Here is a 23,378-nt window from a genome sequence, read left to right as displayed (position 1 = left end):
TGTAAATCCTGGATGGGGAATGTTGAGAATTGTAGAAAATTTTACTGTCCAAACATGAATAGGTTTGTGCTTTCAGCTAGTACCCAACCCAATGTTTATACCAGGGGTCGCCAGACTTGCTCGACAGAACAACCATGTACTGTTGTAAGCCGTCCTGAGGTTATGCAAAGGACAGGTTAGAAATGTTTTGAATGAATGAATGTCAGATGCTTGAGAGCCACAAGCAGGTGCCTGTGGGTAGTGGAAAGTGGGGTAGCCACAGCAGTGAATGGAGGGCTGCAAAATACACTCAAAGAGACACATGCAGCTTCTGAGCCTCAGGTTGGACACCCCTGTGCTATATAGACTCCTGTTTTAACGGTTGGCTTTTCAAAGCTGGAGCAAACTGTGAAGGTATGACTATCAGTGGAAGATCTGAACAAGCTGGAAAACTTTTATATCTGTGCTGTACAAGTCAAAAGATAGTGAATTTCATAAGTAGATATTGCAGAGTTTTAGTACCCAAAACCCAGGGACCAAATTCAGCCCTCTTGGGGTTTTCCAAATGGCCTCTCTTCCTTTTTCTCAATCAGCACTGTGTATCTGTGAAGGCTTCACACATGTTGCATTGCTCTTATGTCAAGGCAACTGGATTCTCGTCTACCCTCCAGACAAATCTTCCCATGATATTTCAGATATTGGAAGGAAAAGTAAGTATCTCCAACAGATTGCAGTTATTTATTCCAATGAACAGCTGACATTTGGAATTATTTATAGCAATGACTCCTATTTTTGACAAGCTTAGTGACAAATGGATTTATTTGATCTTCATTCAGTGTATAATTCATAGTATTAGTCACTTTGGCTGATACCTGTATATTATTTACTGGAGATACTTATATTTCACTGTGAGATCTATTTGGCAATGACTTTTGTAACAAATCAGAACTGAATAGTGGCAGTCTGAACCGAGCAGAAGTAGAAAGTCTGCCCCCTCTGACTCTTCTTATGGCTAGCCCTCATCTTTCCCATGTGAACAACACTAAGAAAAGTTTGAACAAAGCTCTCCTCTTATTACTCCATCATTCTGTTCTTTGCTCAGTTCTTTGTTCTTTGCTTGAATCAGAAGCAAAAATCAGATGTTAAAACCCTACATGACTGGACCACAGCTGCTCATATGGTGGTGGGCTTGTATCTTAAAAGCACCACTGTGTGATGCAGGAACTGCTCTCACAACATCAATCAGTGTGTCTAAAAGCTATAGTAAAACACTAATAGTGTTATGTTAATGATCTGCACCTGCATCAGCCAGACTTTGGGGCCACTGTGAGGAAGAATCTGATTTGGTTGTACTGCTTGATGGCCTTGCCAAGGAAACAGGGAATATCCTCCTTGATCCTCAGATGCCATGGATACCACCAGCTATGGTACTTCTCCAAACTGCCATTTACGGTATCTTAACCTTATATTTAGTGTGGTTCCATCCATCAGATTTATTTCAGAAGGTGGTACTTGTTCACTGTGGCTCCACTACATGCAAGCTTCCATTCTGTCTACCCTCCTTTTCATCCTCTATGTCAGTGGTTCCCAACCCTTTTTATGGCCACCACCCCTATGTTTGAATTTTGTTTGCACACTTTGCAAAGTAGTACATCTGAAGGTGTACTACAAATTTCAATTTTTTTAACCACAAATTGAGACACAGTAGTATGGGTGAACAAATTGAATTCACAAAAATAAGCTTTTAACTCAGTGCATAAAATTCAAATATAAATTGAGCAATTAGAAGAAAATATAACCAATAAAATCAATCCCAATTGCAAACATAAAATTCAATTACTTCTTTGTTCCTTCTTTTCATTCACAATTTTATCAAAATGTGCAGCTTTCTTGCTGATTGCAATCTGCAGTCTACAAACATACAAACGAGGTTGAGGCAGAGGGTTACTAAGGTTTTATAATGATGTGTAAATACATCTCCTTGATGTGTTGTAGAAACCATTAAACAAGGATCATCCTCTGGCTGTGGATCCATTTTTTAAAAGGGGAAGTTTACATATAAGGTTAATGAGCTGTGTACCAGCTGAAATAAGCCTTTGGCAATGGACTGGAAATTGTACCACCTATGGAAAAATTGATTGTGTAGGGCAGGAGTCCTCAAACTTTTGCACCAGGAGGTCAGTTCAAAGCTGCCGATGCTGGGTGCGGGCTGGAAAGGTGGTGCCTGGTGGTGTGCGTGGGTCAGCGAGGGGGCGGGGTGGCGTATGTGGGTGCTCTGAGGCGGGGGCGGGGCACGCAGCGAGGCAAGGTGAGGCGAGACACAGGAGGGCATGTGCAGCAAGGCGTGGGCATGCATGTGTGCCCAGCGAGGGGAGGCGAGGAGGGCATGCACCTCGAGGTGGGCACACGAGGCAGTAACTTGCTCGCTTGGAGATCGTTTTCTCTGACTGCGCAAACCACTGTCTCCTGCACTCGGGACAAGGTGGGTGGTGGCAGGTGTGCACGTGGACGCATTCACGTGGGCGTGTGCATGGCAAGTCCAAATGGGCATGGCGGACTGGATAAATGGGGATGGTGGGCCGCATCCAGCCCCCAGGCCGTAGTTTGAGGACCCATGGTATAGGGGATAATGGACACTTGTGTGCTTTCAGAGTCTAGGTTTAGCCACCATGGACTGTGCTCAGGAGCACATTGAACCCAGTTGCTAGCACAATGGGACTGCTGCAGATTTGTACACTTACCTTTTTGTAACCTTTTGGCATGCCATTCTCATGCAAGGTAGTTGCTTAACTATGAGGGAGCACCTGAAATGTCTGGATATGGTCACTCCAATTGTGAGAACATTTTTTGAAGTTTCCTCTTTTTTGGACACATTTGCTACCATATTTTCAAACAATGTGGTCTGTATAATTAAGCCATGGGAACTACAACTTTTCTGCATGTATGTTTAGAAGTACTGTAAAGACCCTGTGACTTTATGTGTATTTTTCTAAGGCTGGTAGAAAAGAAGGGTGCAGAATATAAAATGCCAAGACAATGGAAAATATTCATATTTATTGTTTGTACTTCACATGTACAGAAATCAAAACAAATGTTGTAATAGCATTTGTAAACATACATTAAATAAAAAACCTATCAATAAACTATCAAATCTCTGCTCTGAAGGATGTAGGTTTACTACTATTTAGAACCTTGGATTCAGTAAAATTGAATTTAAAACACCAATACTTTTACAATATACACAAAATATAAATATTCCTTAGTTCAATCACTCTTTTTTAGAACCACAGCTTCAAGGCCAAATTAACATGTGAACTCAAGTTGGCACTGTTATTTCCACATTCAAGAGAAACAAAAGTATCAATTTCAGGTTTACATGTCTAAGGCACCTGAGTATACAGAATCCAACTCTATGGAATCTGAATTTATTTATACATATCTTTATTTAAACCAAGGGCAGGCAACCTGGCACATTCCAGATGTATTAGACTACAACCGCCATAATTCCCAACCACTGGCTATACTGGGGGAATTGGGAGCTGTACTCCAAAACAACTGGAAGGCACCCACTTGCCTGCCCTTAGCCTAACCATATCCAACCCGAATGAATTTCTATCAATGGTGAGAAATCAGGACTGTGTCACACAATTCCTCTTTGCCCCAGCCAGATTCCTAGTGCAGAATGACTGCACAACAGAGCTATGACTGGAAAGGAGCCTGTGAGCCTGAGAACTGGCCCAACTTGGTCCAAAGGACTGGCGGTGAAATAGAATCGGAACAAGGCTTAGCCTGAGAGGCTTCACCACGTTAAGATATTCCTTCTTTCTCCTGCACTTCTACTATCTAAAACCACAATAACAATCTAATGAAAGGTAGAACCCACCTGTTAAGGCACTGTTTCTGGCATCACATAGACATATTACAGAAGAGCAGCAAGTATAACATCATTGAATCTGAATGGTCAGATGCACTACATAAAAAATATAAAAACTCTAGTGGTTTCCTCATACTTGTTAACATGGCACAAGAACCTGCACTGTCATTTGGGAATAAAACAGATTTTTGTTTTAAGCATTTGATTAGTTACCTGAATCCCTTTATCAGTGGTCATTAATTCATGTCTACAATCATCTTGGCTTCTGATTCCACTATCACTCAAAGCAAAAACAAATTTAAAAAGATGACATGATTGTTACTCGATCTGATTCATAAATCAAATCAAAGAATAGATGAATAAAGCATAATGTGTAAACGGCAAGAAATAAACATTAGAGTGCTACATAAAACTAGGATGTAAAAAATCCCTCAAACTGAGCTACCTGCAACACTGCAGAATTAGGACACTGGAATGCTTTGTATTTCCTAGCTTTTCCAAAGTACAGGAACTATAGCTTGCAAGAATGCCTAGTTATAGATTATGACACCATTTTATTTGCAATGTACAAAGAACATTTCATGGAATGTGCTGAGGATTTGGGAAGGTACATGAAGTTAAAAGACAGTGATTTCTTAAAGGGTTGTCATCAGCTTATCCTGATACAACAGGCTCTGGATCCCACCTAAATTCTTCTGATTCTGTTCCTGGATATACCGTAAACTGCTGTCCTCTCCACTTAGGGATGGTTTCCAATAGTGTCTGTCCTCATGATAGGGTGGCCTGAACCATGCAGACAGTGATGGTGAATGGGAAGCAGAAAGTAAAAAGTTATGAATGAGAAAATAAATCAGCTTATCACACATGCCCATGAAAAATGAAACAATTATGAGACTGTATAAATGGAAAACACGAGTGCAGAATAAACCTGAGTGGAAAACTAAGAAGTGAAACCAGATGGGGCACCATCTTCAAGGAAGTTCACCTGTAAAAAGCCCCACTGCAATAACTGGGAGCAAGAGAAGTGCTCACGGACGTCTTGCGTGACTCCAAGTCATGGGGGCTCATACAGAAGAATTTTCCAGAGGCTATTCAAAAATGTTTTTTCCAACATGAGGATATATCTCCCATTCAACATCATATACAGTCAATTGTGAAGTGCAGTGTTAGTGCCTATTTTGCCCCATGTACCCCAGTTGGGATGTTCATGTGAACAGCTTGATTTCCTCTACAGAGGAATTATCTCAGTGAAGAAAGCTGTTGCATGTAACAGTTTAATAAATTTGTCAAGGCTCAGTGTCATTCTTCACACCTTATATAGTGGAACATGTTTTTAGGTATACACTTAAGCAACTTAGACATACACCTTTAAAAAGTGTGAATGGTCCCTCCTTTAATAGGCTTTTGATGCCTTGAAAATGTGCTAAAATAGATGCACTCCACTCATTAGAGAGAGTGGCTATGAGTATTATGGACAATGTGGAAATGCTGCAAAACCCTGCTTTGAGCGCTCCATTCCATCTAATGCATAGCCACTCATATTAAAGTTATGTCATCACATAACTCTTACATGACTCATACTGTCCTGTAAAATGCAGCAGGGAGTGAGGAGCCTCATGACCCTGCTAATAACTAAGGATTTAAACCTATGTGAGTTTGGACAGAAAAATTTCCTGCACATACAGCATGTCTGGCTGGGGAATGCTGTGAGTTCAGCAAAAGATTGCACCTGAAGTTACATGTAGAAAGCCTGGAGGGTAGGGGGCAATGCTTTACGCATCATCCACGTATTTCCCACAACATGTTGTTACACATATTGCCCACAACATGTTTTTACACGTACACATAGTCTTTCCAGAATGACTTTAATAAAAATACTGAGTGGTGTTTAATATTAGATATTGTAATGCAGTAACCTCAAGGTACAAGTATCTCCTGCACATGACCTATTGAACTGAATGCAACTATGTAACATTTCAGTCTCCTAGAGGTGTCTCCCAATTCCTTCCTTGCCCCTCAAAACAAAATGGGACATGGTGTTCATGCAGTCAAATACAGCCTGGATTGGATCAGATCCAATGGCAGTTCTATTTAGAATAGAGTCACTGTAATGAGTAGGACATGAGAGGATGGGTGATTGCTTCAACAGGTATGAGCATTTTGCCTTTTGTCACTTTGTGAATTCATGACTGAACTGAGGACTTCCTGGAACATGGCACTCACACTTAGCCTCTATGCTATATCAAGTTATCCAATTACCCACTCATGAATAACTACAAAAACCTGCTAACTGAACATTGTAGTATTCTTTTCTTCACTGTACAAAGTGATTCCATATCAAAACAGCTGATCACTTACCTTACAGTCACAGGAGGATGGGGGTGCCAGTGTGACTGACCAGGACACATATTTGGGTGATGCGAGGGCTGGAAAGCAAATGTGAAACTTGGTTACATACATATTTGCAATTATGCTACACAGGCAGAATAGTCTATGGTAGCTTAAGAACAAAAAATAAAAACAAAGTGAGTCAGAAGGGGCCTCCCGGGCCATCTAGTCTGATCCCTGCCCCCAGCTGGCTCTGCTCATGTAATCCCAACATGTGGTTGTCCAATCTTTCCTTGAACACCCTCACTGATGGGGTCTCAACCACATCCCTTGGAAGCCCATTCCATATCCAAAGAAAAAAAAGTGTTTTATTCTCAGTGCAGGAGAAAATTGTCTGTAAACCAGCCATTAAATCATTATATTAACTAATAACAGTTCTGTCAAATTCAGAGGTTTTCTTGAATGATGAGGTTTCCTTTTACATCTAGCCTTTTGATAATGTTGGGCTGGACTTAGATGTGCACTAGATAGGAATGAAATGGTAGATCCTTTAGGAAATGTTAGGGAGTACTTGGAATGCTTCGTTGCATAAAGAAGCTTCCTACAGTAAGAAAACAAGCACAGAAGAAGGGAGGCATTTTATCCTTCTGTCCTACTTTTTGAGTTGCAATGAGGTTTAGCGAGAGGCATGCAGAAAAGTACCTCTTGCAGCTAGAACGTTACAGTCCATTACTCTATTGCAAGTCCTGAAGAGACACGTCAAATTATTTGCCCCAAAAATGTATTATCATTAAAAAGTCATGTTTTGGGGGCTACCACATTTATCTATTGATTACATTTCCATACAAACTTCTGGGCTGTTCACAAAACAGAATGTAAAACCATATATGAGTATAGCAACATAGTAAAATGTAATATAAAAACCTTATGCCTAAAATAGAAGAAAACAGAACTAGAAACCAAGATAAAAGCTTGCAACTTTGGATGACTGCAAAATTCCAAAAACTCACTAATGCCATTTTAAACTGAAGAGTTAAAAAACTTAGGAAAATAAAAAGGCCTTTAACTGGCACCAAAAAGATGACAATGTAGATACCAAGCATGCCTCTACTGGGAGGGCTTTCCACAATTCAGATGCCATCATTTAAAAGGCCTTCCTTATAATTATCTACCTTACCCCATTTCGTGGGAAATACCTGGAAAAGGCCAAGTATATATGGAAGGAGATGACTCTTCAGATAACCTAGCCTAGAGCTGCTTAGGGCTTTGTGCATTGATACCAGTACTTTCAACAGGGAGCAGAAATGACAGTGAAGTAGGTGGAATTTCTAGAAGATGAGTAGAAGGACTCCTCTCTTTCATGGTTACTTCTAAATGGTTATGATATCCATGGGAGGCAAGGGCATCAACACAAATTTCTGTGGCGTGGAGGATGCGCTGTATCAAACTAGTTACCCATACACCTGCTTCTTTCAATAATCTGTTTAAGACAGGGGTCCCCAAACTTTTTCAGCAGGGGGCCAGTTGAAAGGTGCCGGTGGTGGGCATGGGCCGGCAAGGTGGTGCCGGTGGCGTGCGCATGCAGTGAGGTGGGATGGGGCGCGCAGGTGCGGCAAGGGCAGGCACATGCGGCAAGGAGAAGCGAGGTGAGGACAGGGGTGCGTGGCGAGGCAGCGGCAGGCGTGTGAGGCAGAGGCTTGCTCGCTCAGAGATTGTTTTCTCTGAGTGAGTCCAAAACGATCTCCGCGTGAGCAAGTCGCTGCCTCCCTGAGTGCACAGCAAGGCGGCGGTGGGCGCGTGCGAGGCGAGTCCAAAACCTCAGGCGGGCCAGTTAAATGGGTATGGCGGGCTGGATTCGGTTAGCAGGCCATAGTTTGTGGATCCATGGTTTAAGACAATAGCCAAAACACCCTAGCATACTTGGCTGCACATGAATAAAGGTAAAGGTAAAGGTTTCCCCTTGACATTAAGTCCCATCGTGTCTGACTCTAGGGGCGGTGCTCATCTCTGTTTCCTGGCCGAGGGAGTCAGCATTTGTCCGCAGACAATCTCCATGGTCATGTGGCTAGCATGACTACACACCGAAGTGCACGGAACGCTGTTACCTGCCCACCGAAGTGGTACCTTTTTATATACTTGCATTTGCATTCTTTCAAACTGCAAGGTTGGCAGGAGCTGGGACAGAGCAATGGGAACTCACCCCGTTGTGCAGATTCAAACCGGCGACCTTTCGATCTACCAGCCCAACAGCACAGTGGTTTAAACCACTGCGCCACCTGCAGTCCCAGCACATGAATACAGAGACATATATACAAGCATTTCAACTGTGTTCAAATTGGCATTAGACACTGCACATGTTGGTGATGACAACTGTGACAGACTGATGGTGTTCCCAGGAGAATTTGAAGAGTCTAAGAAGTTTCTTGCATTACACAGGATAAATCTAATTTTGCCACTAAGAGACAAGCAACTGCCTTCTTCATGCATTTATATTTACAGGCACTAATCTGAAAAACACAAATTTGATCCCATTCCTTACTCACACTTCCATTTTCAAGTGTGTGCTTTGACACAGATCAGCTTAATGGAAAAGAACTTTCTTTCAGAGGATCTCCCTGGGTTTCCAATTTAAAAAATCCTTGGAAGGTCAGCTTTCTCTCAGACATAGCTTCATTTTGGTTAAAAGTCTAAACTACTTTGCAAACACTGGTGCACTGAACAGAAAGGTATGCAGCAAGCACATACTCACACAATATTCAAAAACACAAATAACTGAGGGGGTATGGGCAAGCAGGTACCAAACTGTCAGGTAACAAAAACAAGTCAGTATTCCTCTTACCTGGTAATTATGGATTTCTGGATTATTTTTTGCACTGAAACAAAAAGAAAAATCAAGATTTGTTGTTGGTTTTGCAATGCTCTCACAGAAGCATGTCTGAGCCACAAGTAAGCCAAACCAGGCAAAGAAAGTATTGCCAGCAGACAACATCTTCTGATAAAAACCATCTACCTCTAAGATTCCAACAGGGAAAGTCAGTTTATGCTTTAAAAGCACAAGCGTTAGGATAGCAGCTCAAGAGACCACAACTAGAAGAGATGCTTTATAGTGCACGTGGCATCCATTTCCCTCCAGCCATCTTTCACATAATCCCCTATTAACAGTATTCACAATACTGATTCCCTCCCTCCCTCTCCCTCTCTCCCTCACACACACACAGAGCTGACCAATATGCTCTTCCCTCTCTCAGAATCACATATTAGCAAGCTCCTTAGATTTTGCATTACAATTATTTTTAAACTATCCATTAATAAAGTATTCATTAGGAAATATAGTAGCACTTGACAGAACAGCAACCTCACCATTAAGAAAGTAAAGCTGAGTGTCACTGTTAACCATAATGGACTTGCCTCCCAAAACTTAATGAAATAGCTAAGGGAACATATTTTACTGGGCCAAATCTGATAGAGAAATACAGCCACAATGCAGTTGCACAGAATTAATCTTATTAGGAATGAAATAATTTAAGAATCTGCCTTCCGCAAAAGCTTGCAGCTGTTTCCTCTAATAGCTTTCAGTATCTTCCTTTTCAAACATAAATCCCATCTCTCCTCCTGCCTTACTGATAATTAAGGATTATTGGATTATAAGGATTGGGCATCTGCCCTTGGCTGGCTTGGGCAGAAGTAGAGGTCTGAGCACCCTAGCCACGCACCAATGATGGCCCAAAGATGGTGACTGGCTGCAGCTGTGTCTTCCTCTGCTCTTGGGCTGCTGTCTGCCAGTCCAGCAGCTCTGATGGTTGTGGGGAGGAGAAGCAAGAGGAGGCAAGGCAAAATGGGTCTTCTGGTGTTAAGTGAGTGCAGAGGCCCGGAATGAAAAGCAAGGCACGGTGTTGCAGGCACTGGGGTGGACAGCCCTTGGCTGGCTCAGACTGAAGTAGAACTAGAGCACCATAGCCTCAAACCCAGATGTGGCCCTAATGGTGGTGACTGGCCACAGCTGTGTCTTCCCATGCTCTAAGGAATTTGCATATTTTTACATGGAATCTGCTATCCCCACCACCACCATGAAATCATAAATCACTCTGGTCTCAAAAAGTCATGGATTCACCACTTCACCATGTTGTCATGCCACGGACCCCTATGGATGCAAGCTTTCTTTCTTTTTTTTGGTAGGGAACCCAACCCCTGCAAACCTCCATCAAATGATGTCACCTCAGTATCCCCAGATGAGTTTTGTGATTTGCATGTGATATCTGTTGCCTCTCACTAAAAATTACTGAGGATCTGTTCTTTGGATCAAGTTTTAATTTCATGGCAGTGTTGACAAGCATCCTCATCCTTCATATTAATATTATTTACTGTTATTTATTATTTAATCGATGGAGATGACTGCGGTCTGTGACTTGATGGTAATTTGGAGGTCACCACAGGGAAAAATGCAGCTTTTGTGAGCACGAATGGACACACTTTGTCTGTGTCTATGTAGGAGGAGAAGCTGTCAGGGTAGGGATCACAGCACTTTCTCCAAAAGGCTGACCCCAAATTATTACCAATCCAGCCCAGAAATGTCATTCTTTGCTGATATCTTATTTCCTTAGCTCACAAACTGCCTGTGATGACTGAGGGCAAAGTGACATTTAGGGATATGATCTTGCCCCAGAGGCTTCTAATACAGAACTCTCATTGCAGGTAACTTTCCCCAGGGATCAAGCCATACACTGCATGATGTCAAACCAAAAAATGAATCGAAGTCATAACACTTACCAAAGTTGGGATGCTTTGAGAGCATTGCTTGCTTTAAAGATGACAAAGAAAAGCAAAGTTAAATAGCATTATTTTTAAAGGCACACTCTTTTATAGAGAGAGTTTTATTACTTTTATCTTTTATATAGTCTTTTATTACTTTGGCAATGAAGAACATGCAGCAAGTAAAGTCGCAGAAACGTAGGGGAATGAATGCATCCTTGCATGCATCCTTGGTCGCTCTGCCCTCCATGTAGCCCCTACTCATCTCACATCCACAAGTTAATCACCCTTCTAAGAAAAAAAGGGTGATTCAAATAAAACACCACATGAAATTGAGAAAAGCCAACTGACTACATTTGAGGTCCACTTTTAAAAGACAATCTGTAAGGCCACTTCTTTCCATGCAAATAGTCCGTATCAATGTCTGAAAACAGCTAGTACAGCAAGCTTGGCTCACACAAATATTTTCCAAACCATTAATAATCTCAAGTGGGAGAATTTGGATGGGGAACTGAAGCAAGACCATTGCTGGATCTGACATTTTTAATTCTCTGATACTGATTAGTCTGTCTCTATGAGTTATGCTTCTCCATACTAAATAGCCCATTTCTTTAGGGTGTCTGCTTGTGTTTCCAAACTGGAGAACACTGTTCATATAAAGGCTCTGCTTTACTTTTCAAGTGTTTCTCAGAACAAATGGAACAGAAAAGGGACACTAAACCAAAATAGTGGAAACAAAACAAAACAGATATTATGATAGATTTAAAATATCTGAAGGACAGTATGGGCTTCTCTACATAAGGCAGCTATTGTATGCCCATGATTCCTCACTCATGGTAGTTTGCAAGTGCTTTACACAATGTCATCATCCTCCAGGCCCTCTCCTGTACTTTCTAAGCATTTCTTCACTTTAGATTTGAGGAAAGTGAATGATTATCTAGCGGGATTGGGGGTTGAAGGCACTGCTTTGCAGTGGTTCCGCTCCTATCTCAACGGTCGATTCCAGAAGGTAGTGCTGGGGGACCATGTCTCTACGTCATGGCAGCTATGCCATGGAGTACCACAGGGCTCCATTCTATCCCCTTTGCTATTTAACATTTATATGAAACCGCTGGGAGAGGTCATCAGGAGGTGTGGGCTGCGGAATCATCAATACGCTGATGATACCCAGCTCTACCTCTCGTTTTCCACTAATCCAGGTGAGGCAGTGGCTGTGCTGAACCGGTGCTTGGCCGAGGTAAGGGAATGGATGAGGGCCAATAAACTGAAACTCAACCCAGACAAGACGGAGGTCCTGTTGGTTGGCGGATCGGGCTTCGGAGAGGGTGGATTTGACCTGGTCCTGAATGGTGCAACACTCCCTCTTAGGGATAAGGTCCGCAGCTTAGGAGTACTCCTTGACCCGGAGCTTTCTTTGGAAGCTCAGGTGACAGCGGTGGCGAGGAGTGCCTTCCTTCAGCTTCGGCTGATTAATCAGCTGCGCCCCTACCTGGAGTACGACTGCCTGGCGACGGTGACACACACGCTGGTGACTTCCCGCCTAGACTTCTGTAACGCGCTTTACGTGGGGCTTCCCCTGAAGACGGTCCGAACACTTCAATTGGTGCAAAATAGAGCTGCCAGGTTGCTGACGGGGACGGGGCGTTATGCTCACATGACTCCAGTCCTCCGTCAGCTTCACTGGCTTCCCATTGAAGCCCGGGCCCAATTCAAGGTGTTGATTATGACCTATAAAGCCCTAAACAGCTTGGGTCCTGGCTACCTGAATGAGCACTTATGTCCCTATATGCCCGACTGCCCTTTGAGATCTGCGGGAGAGTCCCTTCTCCGGGAACCCTCCATGAAAGAAATTAGGAGAGTAAGTACTCGGAGGAGGGCTTTCTCTGCGGTGGCGCCCAACCTATGGAATTCACTCCCCAAAGAGGTCCGCCTGGCACCGTCGTTACTGGTTTTTCGGCGCCAGGTAAAGACCTTTTTATTTAAACATCATTTTAATTGTTAAAACATATGATCTGGCCAGGGCAACTTCTTCTTCCTTCTCTTTTCTCCTCCTATATTATTTATTTACTTATTTCATACTGATAATTTTAATTTTATATTATTATGTTTGTTACTCAGTGTATTTTTTGTATTTTTGTATTTAATGGTAATTTATTATGTTCTATTGTATTTCAATGTATTTTATTGTGTTGTAAGCCGCCCCGAGGCTTCGGCAAGGGGCGGCATAGAAATGTAATAATAATAATAATAATAATAATAATAATAATAATATCACAATAAATTGGGCTACAACAAACATGCGTACTTCCACAACTGTGCTATACAGTACCACCTTGTGGCTGAGTGATGAAACATACTGGAGGGCAGAAAAAGGACCAGAAAAAAGCATGTTGTAAAGAAGTTGGTTTTAATTCCACAAAAAACATGGAAGCAGAAGCCTAAGAAGGGATGACTGTAGTTAAGAGCCTCATATAGAGAAGCCCTATATGAAATGGAAGGCCAAATATATTGTTCAAACTTCATCCCCTACCTTGTCAGATTTGGTATGAAAGTTGTGATGAAATGAATCCATATATAATATTGTTATCAAAGAGGAGGTACAGAAAACACATTCTAATTTCAGTCAAACAATTAACTTAATAAAAATGCCATAGAAATTAGTGGCTGTGAATTCCAACCTTTCAAAGTTGAATGCCTTCGGGATGGATATCGCTTGCTGGGTCGCCTTTCAAATGTACTGGTTCTGCGTAACCTAGATTCATGTGTTGCCTGGTACTCCGTTCGGCCACTTTAAAAAAAGAAGTACTAAAATTACAGACTTACAATAGAATCTTACATATCTCATCAGTAGTCCAACTGAAATCAGTGGTTAGGTAATAGCGTTAGGTAAGTGGGAATAGGCTTACAGACCAAATCAACTTCATTCCAAATGCAAAAGCTACAGCTCCTCATATTCATATATTCTCACCCCACTGCCAATTGCATGCAAATACTTGTTCAAGGAAGGAAGGGGGTAGGTGTCCTATATGATTAATGTCAGTATATTTCATTCTCCTATATTAACTAAGAGTTCATCTGGTATCTTGTGATAAATTAGAACTGATTAAGTACCTGAATCGGAAACGAGATCCCAATCTAATAAAATCTGACCGGGTAGATTTACTGTTTCCAGGTGTGCGCAACCGGAAGAAGGCATGATGCTCCACTGCACATTTCCAGAGATGCTTGCATGTTTTAGCATTGTCCAGTCTAAAAACAAATGTGTGTTCTTGCTCTCTACCCTAAAAGACAAAAATTGAAGTCTCTTCTTAAATTTGCCACACGCAATGATGTTGGAATCAATGTCACAGGTTGGGTCCCATGGTCAAGACCTGCTGAAATCATAGGAATTTGGACATTGTTATATCAGACTCAATGTAACATGAAATGGTTACCTGTTCATCATCTTCTACCACCACAAGTGTCAACTTGCTCTTCCTGAAATCCATTTTAGTGATTTTAGGCCTAAATGCACAAGAAACAGGTAATAAAATGTTAATTTCAAGAACAATAAAATACATTTATAACATGACTATCTAAATTCAAAGTTCAATTATATAGTCTTTGTTGCTTTTTTGCTATTTCACCAATCTTTGCAGGATTCCCTAATACTTAAAATTTGTAACTATTACTTTTGTGCAGCAGTGAAAAGTTCTGAAGCAGGAGTGAGGAACTCCTTTCAGCCCAAGGAGCAAATCCAGTCCCAGAAAGGCTCTTAGGAGCCACATTTCCAAGGTGATTGACGCAAAAGGCAGAAGGGGAAGGCCAAAAATGCAACCTTCCCTCCCAGCATATTGCAGCCTAAACCAGTGACCAAGCCTCATGAAATACATTTCAACCATTTAAAATGAGAAAACAACCATACAATGGCTGGCTGAGGAAAAGAAGATGTGGTTATCTGAAAAACTTAAAAATTCTGGTTTGGGACTCCAGGAAGGACAGGTTCAGTTCCCTGGTCTGAAGTTGCCCATTCCTGTTCTATCTTGAGCTAATTCTTTGGTGCATTTTATTCTTTTTACTGGCTTTTGATTGGTTCCTGGGATCAATTAAAAGTGCTGACTGCCCTCTTTCAAGATCAAAAAAGCTTAGGACCAAGGTACCTAAATTGCCATCCACCCACATGGTTAATTCCTGTCCACTTAGGCAACCTGCCTCCAAGTGAGCCATGATTGGTGGTCACATGTGAAAGTGTACAGGGCAGCTAATTGCTCTTTAGCAATCTTTATCCTGACAATATTTTATTTCATTACGCCTCTCTCTGCTCATATACTTTTTTAAAAAAAAAATCATGTTTATCTTTTAGTTGGCATGTCTTTTTATGTTTTTGGTTTAAAATTATTTAAGCTGCAACCCACTTTGGCTGTTTCTTCAGCTTAAAACAGGGCAACAATATTAGAAATAAATAATTATGTTAAGTAGTTTAAATATTGAAAAGTGCTCTCTCATTGCTAACCGTCATTATAATCTACAAACAGTCAGAAGCAACCCTGTTCTATTCCTCAGATTTTGCGGGGAGGCAGGAATTAATGCACAATAAGAGTAAGCACAAGTGGGCATGACTCACCAAAAAAATAAACCTATTTTGTTTGCTCCTTCAAAGATCAAGATACCTGTTGGCGTCAACCCAAGAGCATATTCACAACCATCTCTTCCCTACAAACAAACAGATGATGCTGTATTAAATGCCAAACTTTAGTTACAAGTCTTAAATTAGGAAAATGAAATAAGCAATGAAAGGAATTGAAAAGGTTTTTGAAAAGTATGATGCATTTAGTGAAGAAATGCCTACACGATGTGATCACCTTTTCAATATCTACAGAAATAAATTCCAGATAGTCTCTTACCTTAACTATGTGCATATCAACACCATACATTTCTAACCACTTTGCTTTGTTCAAGTAGCACATTTCTGCCTGGGCAGGACTCTTTCCCCTATCAAAATGGAAAGGGAAAAAAATCAATACAGTGGGTATATTTTCTGTTCCTTTCTAACAGTCCATAGAAAAGCAGATGCAAATAGAGAGATTTATGTACATATCCTCTTTTGGTCTCTTTAAAAGCACAGATGTTAAATTGCCCCCCCCCCTTGACCCTTCCACACCATAATTCTGTATGACTACTATACCTGAATTCCTTCCACTTCTGAAAAATTTCAAATTCCATTGTTTCAGTTTGGTTAGCAGTAAATCTGAATTCTGATACAAGTTCTGGGGTGTGTTCAGGAAGTTCACACTCGCCAAGCTCAGCTGCCAAAGTTGGAAATTCCAAATTAGATTATTCCTATCCAAATGAACTTTCCCCAGAAAATATCCCAGGGAAGATGCATCTAGAAAATATCTTTACAATTATCTAACTTAGAGAAATTCAAAATAAAACACAATTAAATGATAGAGAACATTAAGATATAGATACACAGATCCATGAATGTATTTCGGATTCAGATTTGAGACCCAATTCTATTATTCAAATTATTTTTCTAACAAAAAGGTCTGGGTAAAATGAACAGTCTCTAAAGGAATAAGGAAGGCATTAACAGTATTGAAAAGGCAGGTTGCTTACCTGTAACTGTCGTTCTTCGAGTGGCCATCTGTGCATTCACGCATATGGGATGCTGTGCCTGCGCAGCGCCTAAGGCTGGAAAGATTGCAAAGCTGAATGGTTTTTGGCAGGAATACTCTGCTCCCCTCCCCGCTACCGATATAAATGGAGTGGAGTGCCTGCCATTTCCCCAGTCTACTGAAGACCGGATGTTCACCCCCTCGCGGGAGCTAGAGGTACTGGAAGAAAATTTCACATGGGACCATGCATATTAAAGAACATGGTACCGAAAGAAAAGAACCCATTCACCGACACCGAGTGGGGCCGGTGGGTGGGTTGTGTGAATGCACAGATGGCCACTTGAAGAACGACAGTTACGGGTAAGCAACCTGCCTTTCTTCATCGTGGCCTCTGTGCATCACACATATGGGTGATTAACAATTTGTTGTAAGCCGCCCTGAGGCTTTGGCGAATGGGGCGGCATAAAAATGTTTAAATAAATAAATAAATAAATAAATAAATAAATAAATAACAAGCTTACCAGACCCGAAGGTGGGTGGTGTCATCATTGAAGAACAGCGGAAAGGACTGCCCAACCGAAGGAACAGTCCATTCTAGCATGGACATCAAGGCGATAGTGCTTGGCAAAGGTGCAAGGAGTAGTCCATGTTGCAGCTTTGCAGATGTCTTGAATTGGGATCCCCACAGCAAAGGCGGAGGAGGCTGCTACTGCTCTTGTAGAATGACCTCTCGGCACAACAGGTAAGTCAATTTTGGCAAATTAGTATGCCAACTCAATTGTCTGTACCACCCATTTCGAAAGCCTCTGTGAGCTCACAGGGGAACCTCTGTCATGGTCGGAATATTTCACAAAGAGATGGTAAGATTTGCGGAGGGATTCCGTATGCGATTTGTAAAAAGCCAGGCAATGGTGAACATCGAGGGAATGCAATGATCGCTCTATTGGGGTAGAGGGTGATGGAAAAAAGACAGGCAAAACAATGTCTTGACTGATATGGAATGGAGTAACGATTTTAGGCAGGAACGTCGAATCGGTGAGAAGAACGACTTTTTCTTTATGAAAGTTCAGATAAGGCGGGTCTATTCGAAGGACGCAAAGCTCACTAGCTTTTCTAGCCAATGTGAAAGCCACAAGGAAAGCAGTCTTCCAAGATAGGAGACGTAAATCGATAGTTGCCAGAGGTTCGAAGGGGGCTCTGGTGAGTGCTTGAAGTACAACTGAGAGGCTCCATGTAGGCATGACAGGACAAACTGGTGGATGGAGATTTTGCAACCCTTTGATGAATCTCCGAATAATGGATTGAGAAAACACAGAGGAGCCTTGCACTGGAATGCGGTAATGGGAGATAGCTGCTGTATAAACCTTGATGGAAGAAGGTTTGAGTCCCGACTGATACAGTGTCAGAAGAAACTGTAAGATGTTCTCAACAGAAGCTGAGGAGGCGGGAAACAAGTTGGATTCTGCGAAGGAGGAGAACCGATGCCATTTCGCTGCATACAATCTTCGCGCTGATGGTCTTAATGCAGATTTGAGAATACGCTGGATGTCTGGATTGAGACTGCTCGAACCTGATGTAAGGTCTAACAGACCCGAGTGAACTAGTGTTGCATTGGTACCATAATTGGCAAGTACAGCAGACCGTGGTATCGTCGGTACCGAATCAGGATCGTGAATCATTGAATTCGCCAGGCTGTGAGACTTAGTGAGGTATGGTCTGGGTGGCGAACAGCTCCTTCTTGCTGAGTTATCAAATGTGGTATGAGCGGTAGGCGGAGAAAGGTGTTGCCGGAAGAAAATGGAGAACCATGGCTGACGGGGCCACCAAAGTGTGATCAGAATCCCCGTGGTGCTGTTGTGGACAATCTTGGAAATAATCTTCATTATAAGTGGGATTGAAGGGAAGGCATAGAAAAGTATGTTGGACCACGGGATCATTAAAGCATCTCCTGTCGAGCCCGGTCCAATGCCGGCACGAGAACAGTACGCATTGCATACTCTGTTCTTGTGGGTAGCGAACAGATCTATGTCCGGGTAGCCCCGTTGGATGAAAAGCTGATTGCAAGTTGGTTGATCCAGCTCCCATTCATGAGTCGTTGACATTTGTCTGCTCAAAATATCGACCTCCTTGTTGTCGGAACCGACTAGGTGAACTGCCAGAAGAGTTATATCCCTGGGAATGCACAGCTGCATTGCTAGACAGGCCAGGGAAATGGATTTCATGCCGCCCTGCTTGTTAACATAAAACACAGCGACAATGTTGTCGGATGCAACTTGAACCACGTGTTGCTGGACAGTGTTCTTGAAAGAGCAGAGAGCTTTGAAGATCACTAGGAGTTCAACGTAATTGATGTGTTTGGTAGATTCTTGTCAATCCCAGATGCCCTGTGTTCGAAGACCGGCAAACAAGGCTCCCCAACCGATCAGGGATGCATCGGTATAGAGAGTCAGGGTTGGATGAGGTGGAGAAAATGGAACACCCATGTTCAAGTTGTGTAGAACTGTCCACCATGATAGCGTCTGGAGAATAGAAGGCGGAAGACAAAGTGGTCGATTGGGCGGGTCTCGATGTGGCTGAAATATTTTGTTGACAAATAACTGAAGTGGTCTCATTCGAAGTCTCGCATGGGGAACTGTGGTAACTGAAGTGGCCATGTGACCAAGGAGCTTCTGAATTGAAAGAGCTGGAACAGTTCTGTCTCTTTGGATTTGATGGATCCAGGAGCACAGATTGTCCTGCCAACCCAATGGAAGAAATGCTCTCACTAGAGTGGAGTTGAGACGCGCTCCAATGAAATCGATTACCTGTGAGGGAATAAGGCATGATTTCTCATGATTAATGTACAGTCCTAAATCGTCCAGAAGGGCACAAGTTATTCTCAGGGCTGAAAGAAGGATTTCCCAAGATGGGGAAACTATCAGCCAGTCATCCAGGTATGGGTAGACTTGAATACCTTGAAGCCGCAGGTGTGCACACACTGGGGCCATACACTTGGTGAAGACCTGTGGGGCAGTGGCTAGCCCAAATGGGAGGACGTTGAATTCGAACAAGTCGGAACCGACAGTAAATTGTAGGAGACGCCTATGGGACAGATGGATAGAAATATGGAAGTAGGCATCTCGCAAATCCAGGGAGGCGAGCCATTCCTCTCCCCTAAGCAACAGAAGGATATTTTGAAGGGTGGTCATCCGAAATTTTTTAGGTTTGATGAACCTATTAATGTCTTGGAGGTCCAGAATCAGACGGAGACCACCATCCTGCTTAGGGACAGTAAAATATCTCGAATAGAATCCGTGGAGCCCCTCAGAGCACGTAAACTGTCGGATCACTCCTTTACGAAGTAATTGCTGAACTTCGTCTACCAGAACCGATGAGCGAGGTGTAAATCGGATCAGTCCCGATGGAGGAACGATGTCAAATTCTATTCTATATCCGAGCTGAATATTGAATAAGACCCACCAATCAGATGTGATGGACTCCCAAATGGAGAGTCAACTCTGCAGTCGATCCCCAAAAGGGAGAGGGGAGGGTGGATGAAGGAGAAGAGGAGAGGTTCACCCGGCCTGTCAACACTGACACTTATCTGAGTCGAAGCGACGGTGGCTTTGTTGGAAGTGCTGTTGTTGGGGCTGCTTCTGACGTTGTTGATGGGGCTGAAATTGCTGCCTGTTTGGAAACTGGGGGTATGGTTGCGATCTGTAGGACAGTCAGGGCCAGGACCACTTATGTCAGCCTTGACTTGGGACTTCCATCCGACGAGCAGTCATCCTGGATTCATGGATGGACTTCAGCTTGTGATCCGTCCGTGCATGAAACAACACGGAGCCGTCAAATGGCATCTCTTCGATACGGCGTTTGGTCTCTTCCGGGAAGTTTGTTGTGAATGACGGCTCTATAGGTAAACAACCCACACGTTCGCGAGCAATAAAACTAAAGTCTTTTGTTGCTACTTATCTACAAGATTTACAACACTACAGATAAACTCTACTGTTGAGGTCTTTACAAAACAAATGCTAACTCCTTAGTGACGTCTCTCAGAGAGCCCACGTGGGACTAGCTATCTTGGTCCCACCTTTCCCGTCTGAGGTGGGACACAGCTTGCTTTTGCTCCAATCTGCACAGAGAACACCTAAGGGTCACGTGGGAAAGGTCTACTCCGCCTCCTGTGTCTCTGTGTCATGCTCAGGAGGTTCAGTGTCAGGAGGAAGGGGGGCAGTCCGCTCAGGCCCTCTATGAGCAGAACTCATAGTGTCTTTTCCCTTGGAGCTCCCTTGGTCTGACATAGGCTCGTCTGTTTGCTCAATGGGTAAAGGGTCAGGATGAGGTACGGCTATCTGTTCAGCCATTCCCAAGCTAGGTTGTGGGAGGGACATTTGGCTACAGGGTCTTAAGCATAAATCCTCCTCGTGGGTGCTGCCTCTGCCGGGGCGTCAGGCACGACAAAGTTACAGCTTCGAAGCCAGCATGGCAACAAAGAGAGATGGCACCAACCAGAGCCCTGGAGTCCGAGTCGGCATGGTGCCTCGCCGTAGTTAACTGCTGGATCGAAACATGCATGGTCTCCTTTATGAATACATGTGCCAGGTCTTTCTGCTGGTCCAGAAGAGAAGTGGTGATGTTGTCGAGCTTCTGCATTAAGAAATACTGGTACCGGGCCAGCGTGGCGTCGTAATTCGAAATGCGAGGCCAAGTCCTGAAGTGGTGTAAACTCAACGAGCCAGCATGTCGATCTTACGACCCTCCTTGTTGCGGGGCGTAGTATGACCCCTCGATTCGTGACCTTGGGACGATTCCACCACTACCGAGTTCAGCCTTGGGTGGTGCAGGAGGAATGGTATATCCTGCTCCTGAATTTGATACATCGCCTCGTACCGACGAGAAGTAGGTTGGGGCTGGCTTGGGAAATCCCAGGGTTGGACCATCGCTTGTTGGAGGGTCGTTATCAGAGGTAGGATGATGGCAGCGGACTGCTCCCCACTAACAATATCGTAGAACTTGTCAGTGCTAGGATCAATACAATGTTGGGCCTCGATCTCTAGCGACCTGGCAAGTCATGCCATCAATTCACCGAAGGACACATAAGATTCTTCTGGCGATCCCGGCCCACCCAGCATTGGGTGAAGTTGACACCACCTTGGAGTCCTCTGACTCTGAACCATATTGTGGTGGACCGCTGGAAGAGGATTCAACCGTCGAGCTGGGATGTCCCGACCTCATCGGTCTTGAAGTAGACGGTGCCTCTCTCGGTACTGGGGAGAGAGTATGGTCCCGAATCGACGGGTAGTAACTATAAACTGGGTAGTCATCCCAGGGCTCGCAATGAGTTCCATGATGGGGTTGTTCCCATTCCTCCAGGAGATGGCTTGAGGAGCGACGCTGGTACTGTGCTTGCTGGCAGACCGGTCTTGAGGGAGGCCCAGGAGGCGGCAGGGGTGATGGAGAGCGAGCCACTGGGGGGGAATCACAAATCTCCCCCTCGGAAGTTGACTCACGCAATGGTACATTGGGTTGCTCGGGAGACGAGTGGACCAAGCGTACAGCCTGTCTGGGAGAACCGGGTGGAGTCACCTGCATGGCCAACTGCAGGGCTGGACCCGTCGGTGTCGGTACCGTGGTGGCCGTCGGGATCGATGATACAGATGAACCCAAATCACAGTGTCGCGGTTGATTGGGCTTCTTAGATTTGTGGGCAGGTTTGTCTGGTTTGTCCTTTTTGGGTTTCTTATGGCCCGAGGACTTCTCGGATCCGCCATGCTTTCTCTTCTCCTTCTGCTTGTGAGGGGGAGAAGAAGGTCAATGAGCCTCCATTACCAGGGCACCATCAGCCGATGGGCGCGGTGGAGGGGCGGCAGAGGCGGAGGCAGGAGCAGGTTTAGCGGCCAGTTGATCGGACTGCATGAGGGCCTGGTCCCACAGCAGTTTTCGCAGGTGATTTTCACTATTTTTATGTGCCTGCTTAGTAAAGGCCTGACAATGGCTGCATTTGTCGATCCTGTGTCCCTCTCCGAGGCAGAGGAGACACAGATCGTGTGGGTTGGTCGGAGCCATCTTAGACCCACACTGCAAGCATTTGCAGAAAGCCGCATGCTGTGCCATCGAGAAGAGAAGAAATAGAAGAAGACAGGTAGAAAGAAAGAAGGATAATATAACTTTTTTTATATAGGAGAGATTAAGGAGTAAACGGGGGAAAAACTTTAAACAGGAAGGGATAAACTTGGAGTTATACAAGTAGTAACAAGGAAAGAGCAAATAGACAAATTTTGAAGAAGAGATAAAGGCTCGAGCCACAGCAAACGGCGGTCGCAAGGGACTGGGAAAATGGTGGGTACTCCACTCCATTTATATCGGTAGTGGGGAGGGAAGCGGAGTTTTCCCACCAAAAACAATTAAGCTTTGCAATCTTTCAGGCCTTAGGCACTGCGCAGGTGCAGCACCCCATATGTGTGATTCACAGAGGCCACAACGAAGAATTCTAGATATCACACATGAGGGAAGTAAGTCAAAACTTTAATTGAATAAACTTAAGTATTAGAACAAACTCCATTTACCACTTTTGTGAAAGAAGTATTTCACAGGAACATGGATACTATACAGGACTGGTCTGAAGCCTAGCTTAGCTCAGAAAAACAGGATTTTATTATTTACATTCATCTGTTGCTTATGCTAAGAGGCCAATCTGTATGAGTGGCTGAATGAGACATAACACAGCAAGATGTAAACTACCCTAGAAAAAAGCAAGGACCATGGAGCCTACTACCCATTCCTCTTAGGGCCAGTTCTTAGACTAAACAAAGGAGGTGTGCTTGCTTACACCATCACAACACAATGCACAGTGTCACACCTATTGTGCA

The 23,378-nt window shown here is 43.5% G+C and overlaps 1 protein-coding gene across 1 annotated transcript in view; it reads right to left on the bottom strand.

The window, feature by feature from the left end:
• Positions 1-3,052: 3,052 nt before the first annotated feature.
• EPB41L4B (erythrocyte membrane protein band 4.1 like 4B) overlaps positions 3,053-23,378 on the bottom strand; it is a 119,340-nt gene continuing 99,014 nt past the window's right edge. The window contains exons 7-16 of the mRNA XM_044452495.1: positions 16,095-16,215; positions 15,814-15,901; positions 15,534-15,622; positions 14,365-14,434; positions 14,042-14,211; positions 13,609-13,718; positions 10,949-10,979; positions 9,021-9,054; positions 6,212-6,279; positions 3,053-4,636 (exon numbers count right to left, since the gene is read on the bottom strand). Coding sequence (XP_044308430.1) covers positions 4,489-4,636; positions 6,212-6,279; positions 9,021-9,054; positions 10,949-10,979; positions 13,609-13,718; positions 14,042-14,211; positions 14,365-14,434; positions 15,534-15,622; positions 15,814-15,901; positions 16,095-16,215 — 929 coding nt within the window. The 3' untranslated portion in view covers positions 3,053-4,488. The remainder of the gene's footprint in view (positions 4,637-6,211; positions 6,280-9,020; positions 9,055-10,948; positions 10,980-13,608; positions 13,719-14,041; positions 14,212-14,364; positions 14,435-15,533; positions 15,623-15,813; positions 15,902-16,094; positions 16,216-23,378) is intronic.

Source organism: Varanus komodoensis, unplaced genomic scaffold (assembly GCF_004798865.1).
Source record: "Varanus komodoensis strain SLA01 unplaced genomic scaffold, ASM479886v1 scaffold10, whole genome shotgun sequence".
In the NCBI taxonomy this organism is placed as follows: Eukaryota; Metazoa; Chordata; class Lepidosauria; order Squamata; family Varanidae; genus Varanus; species Varanus komodoensis.
This window is presented reverse-complemented; position numbering and strand designations above follow the sequence as displayed.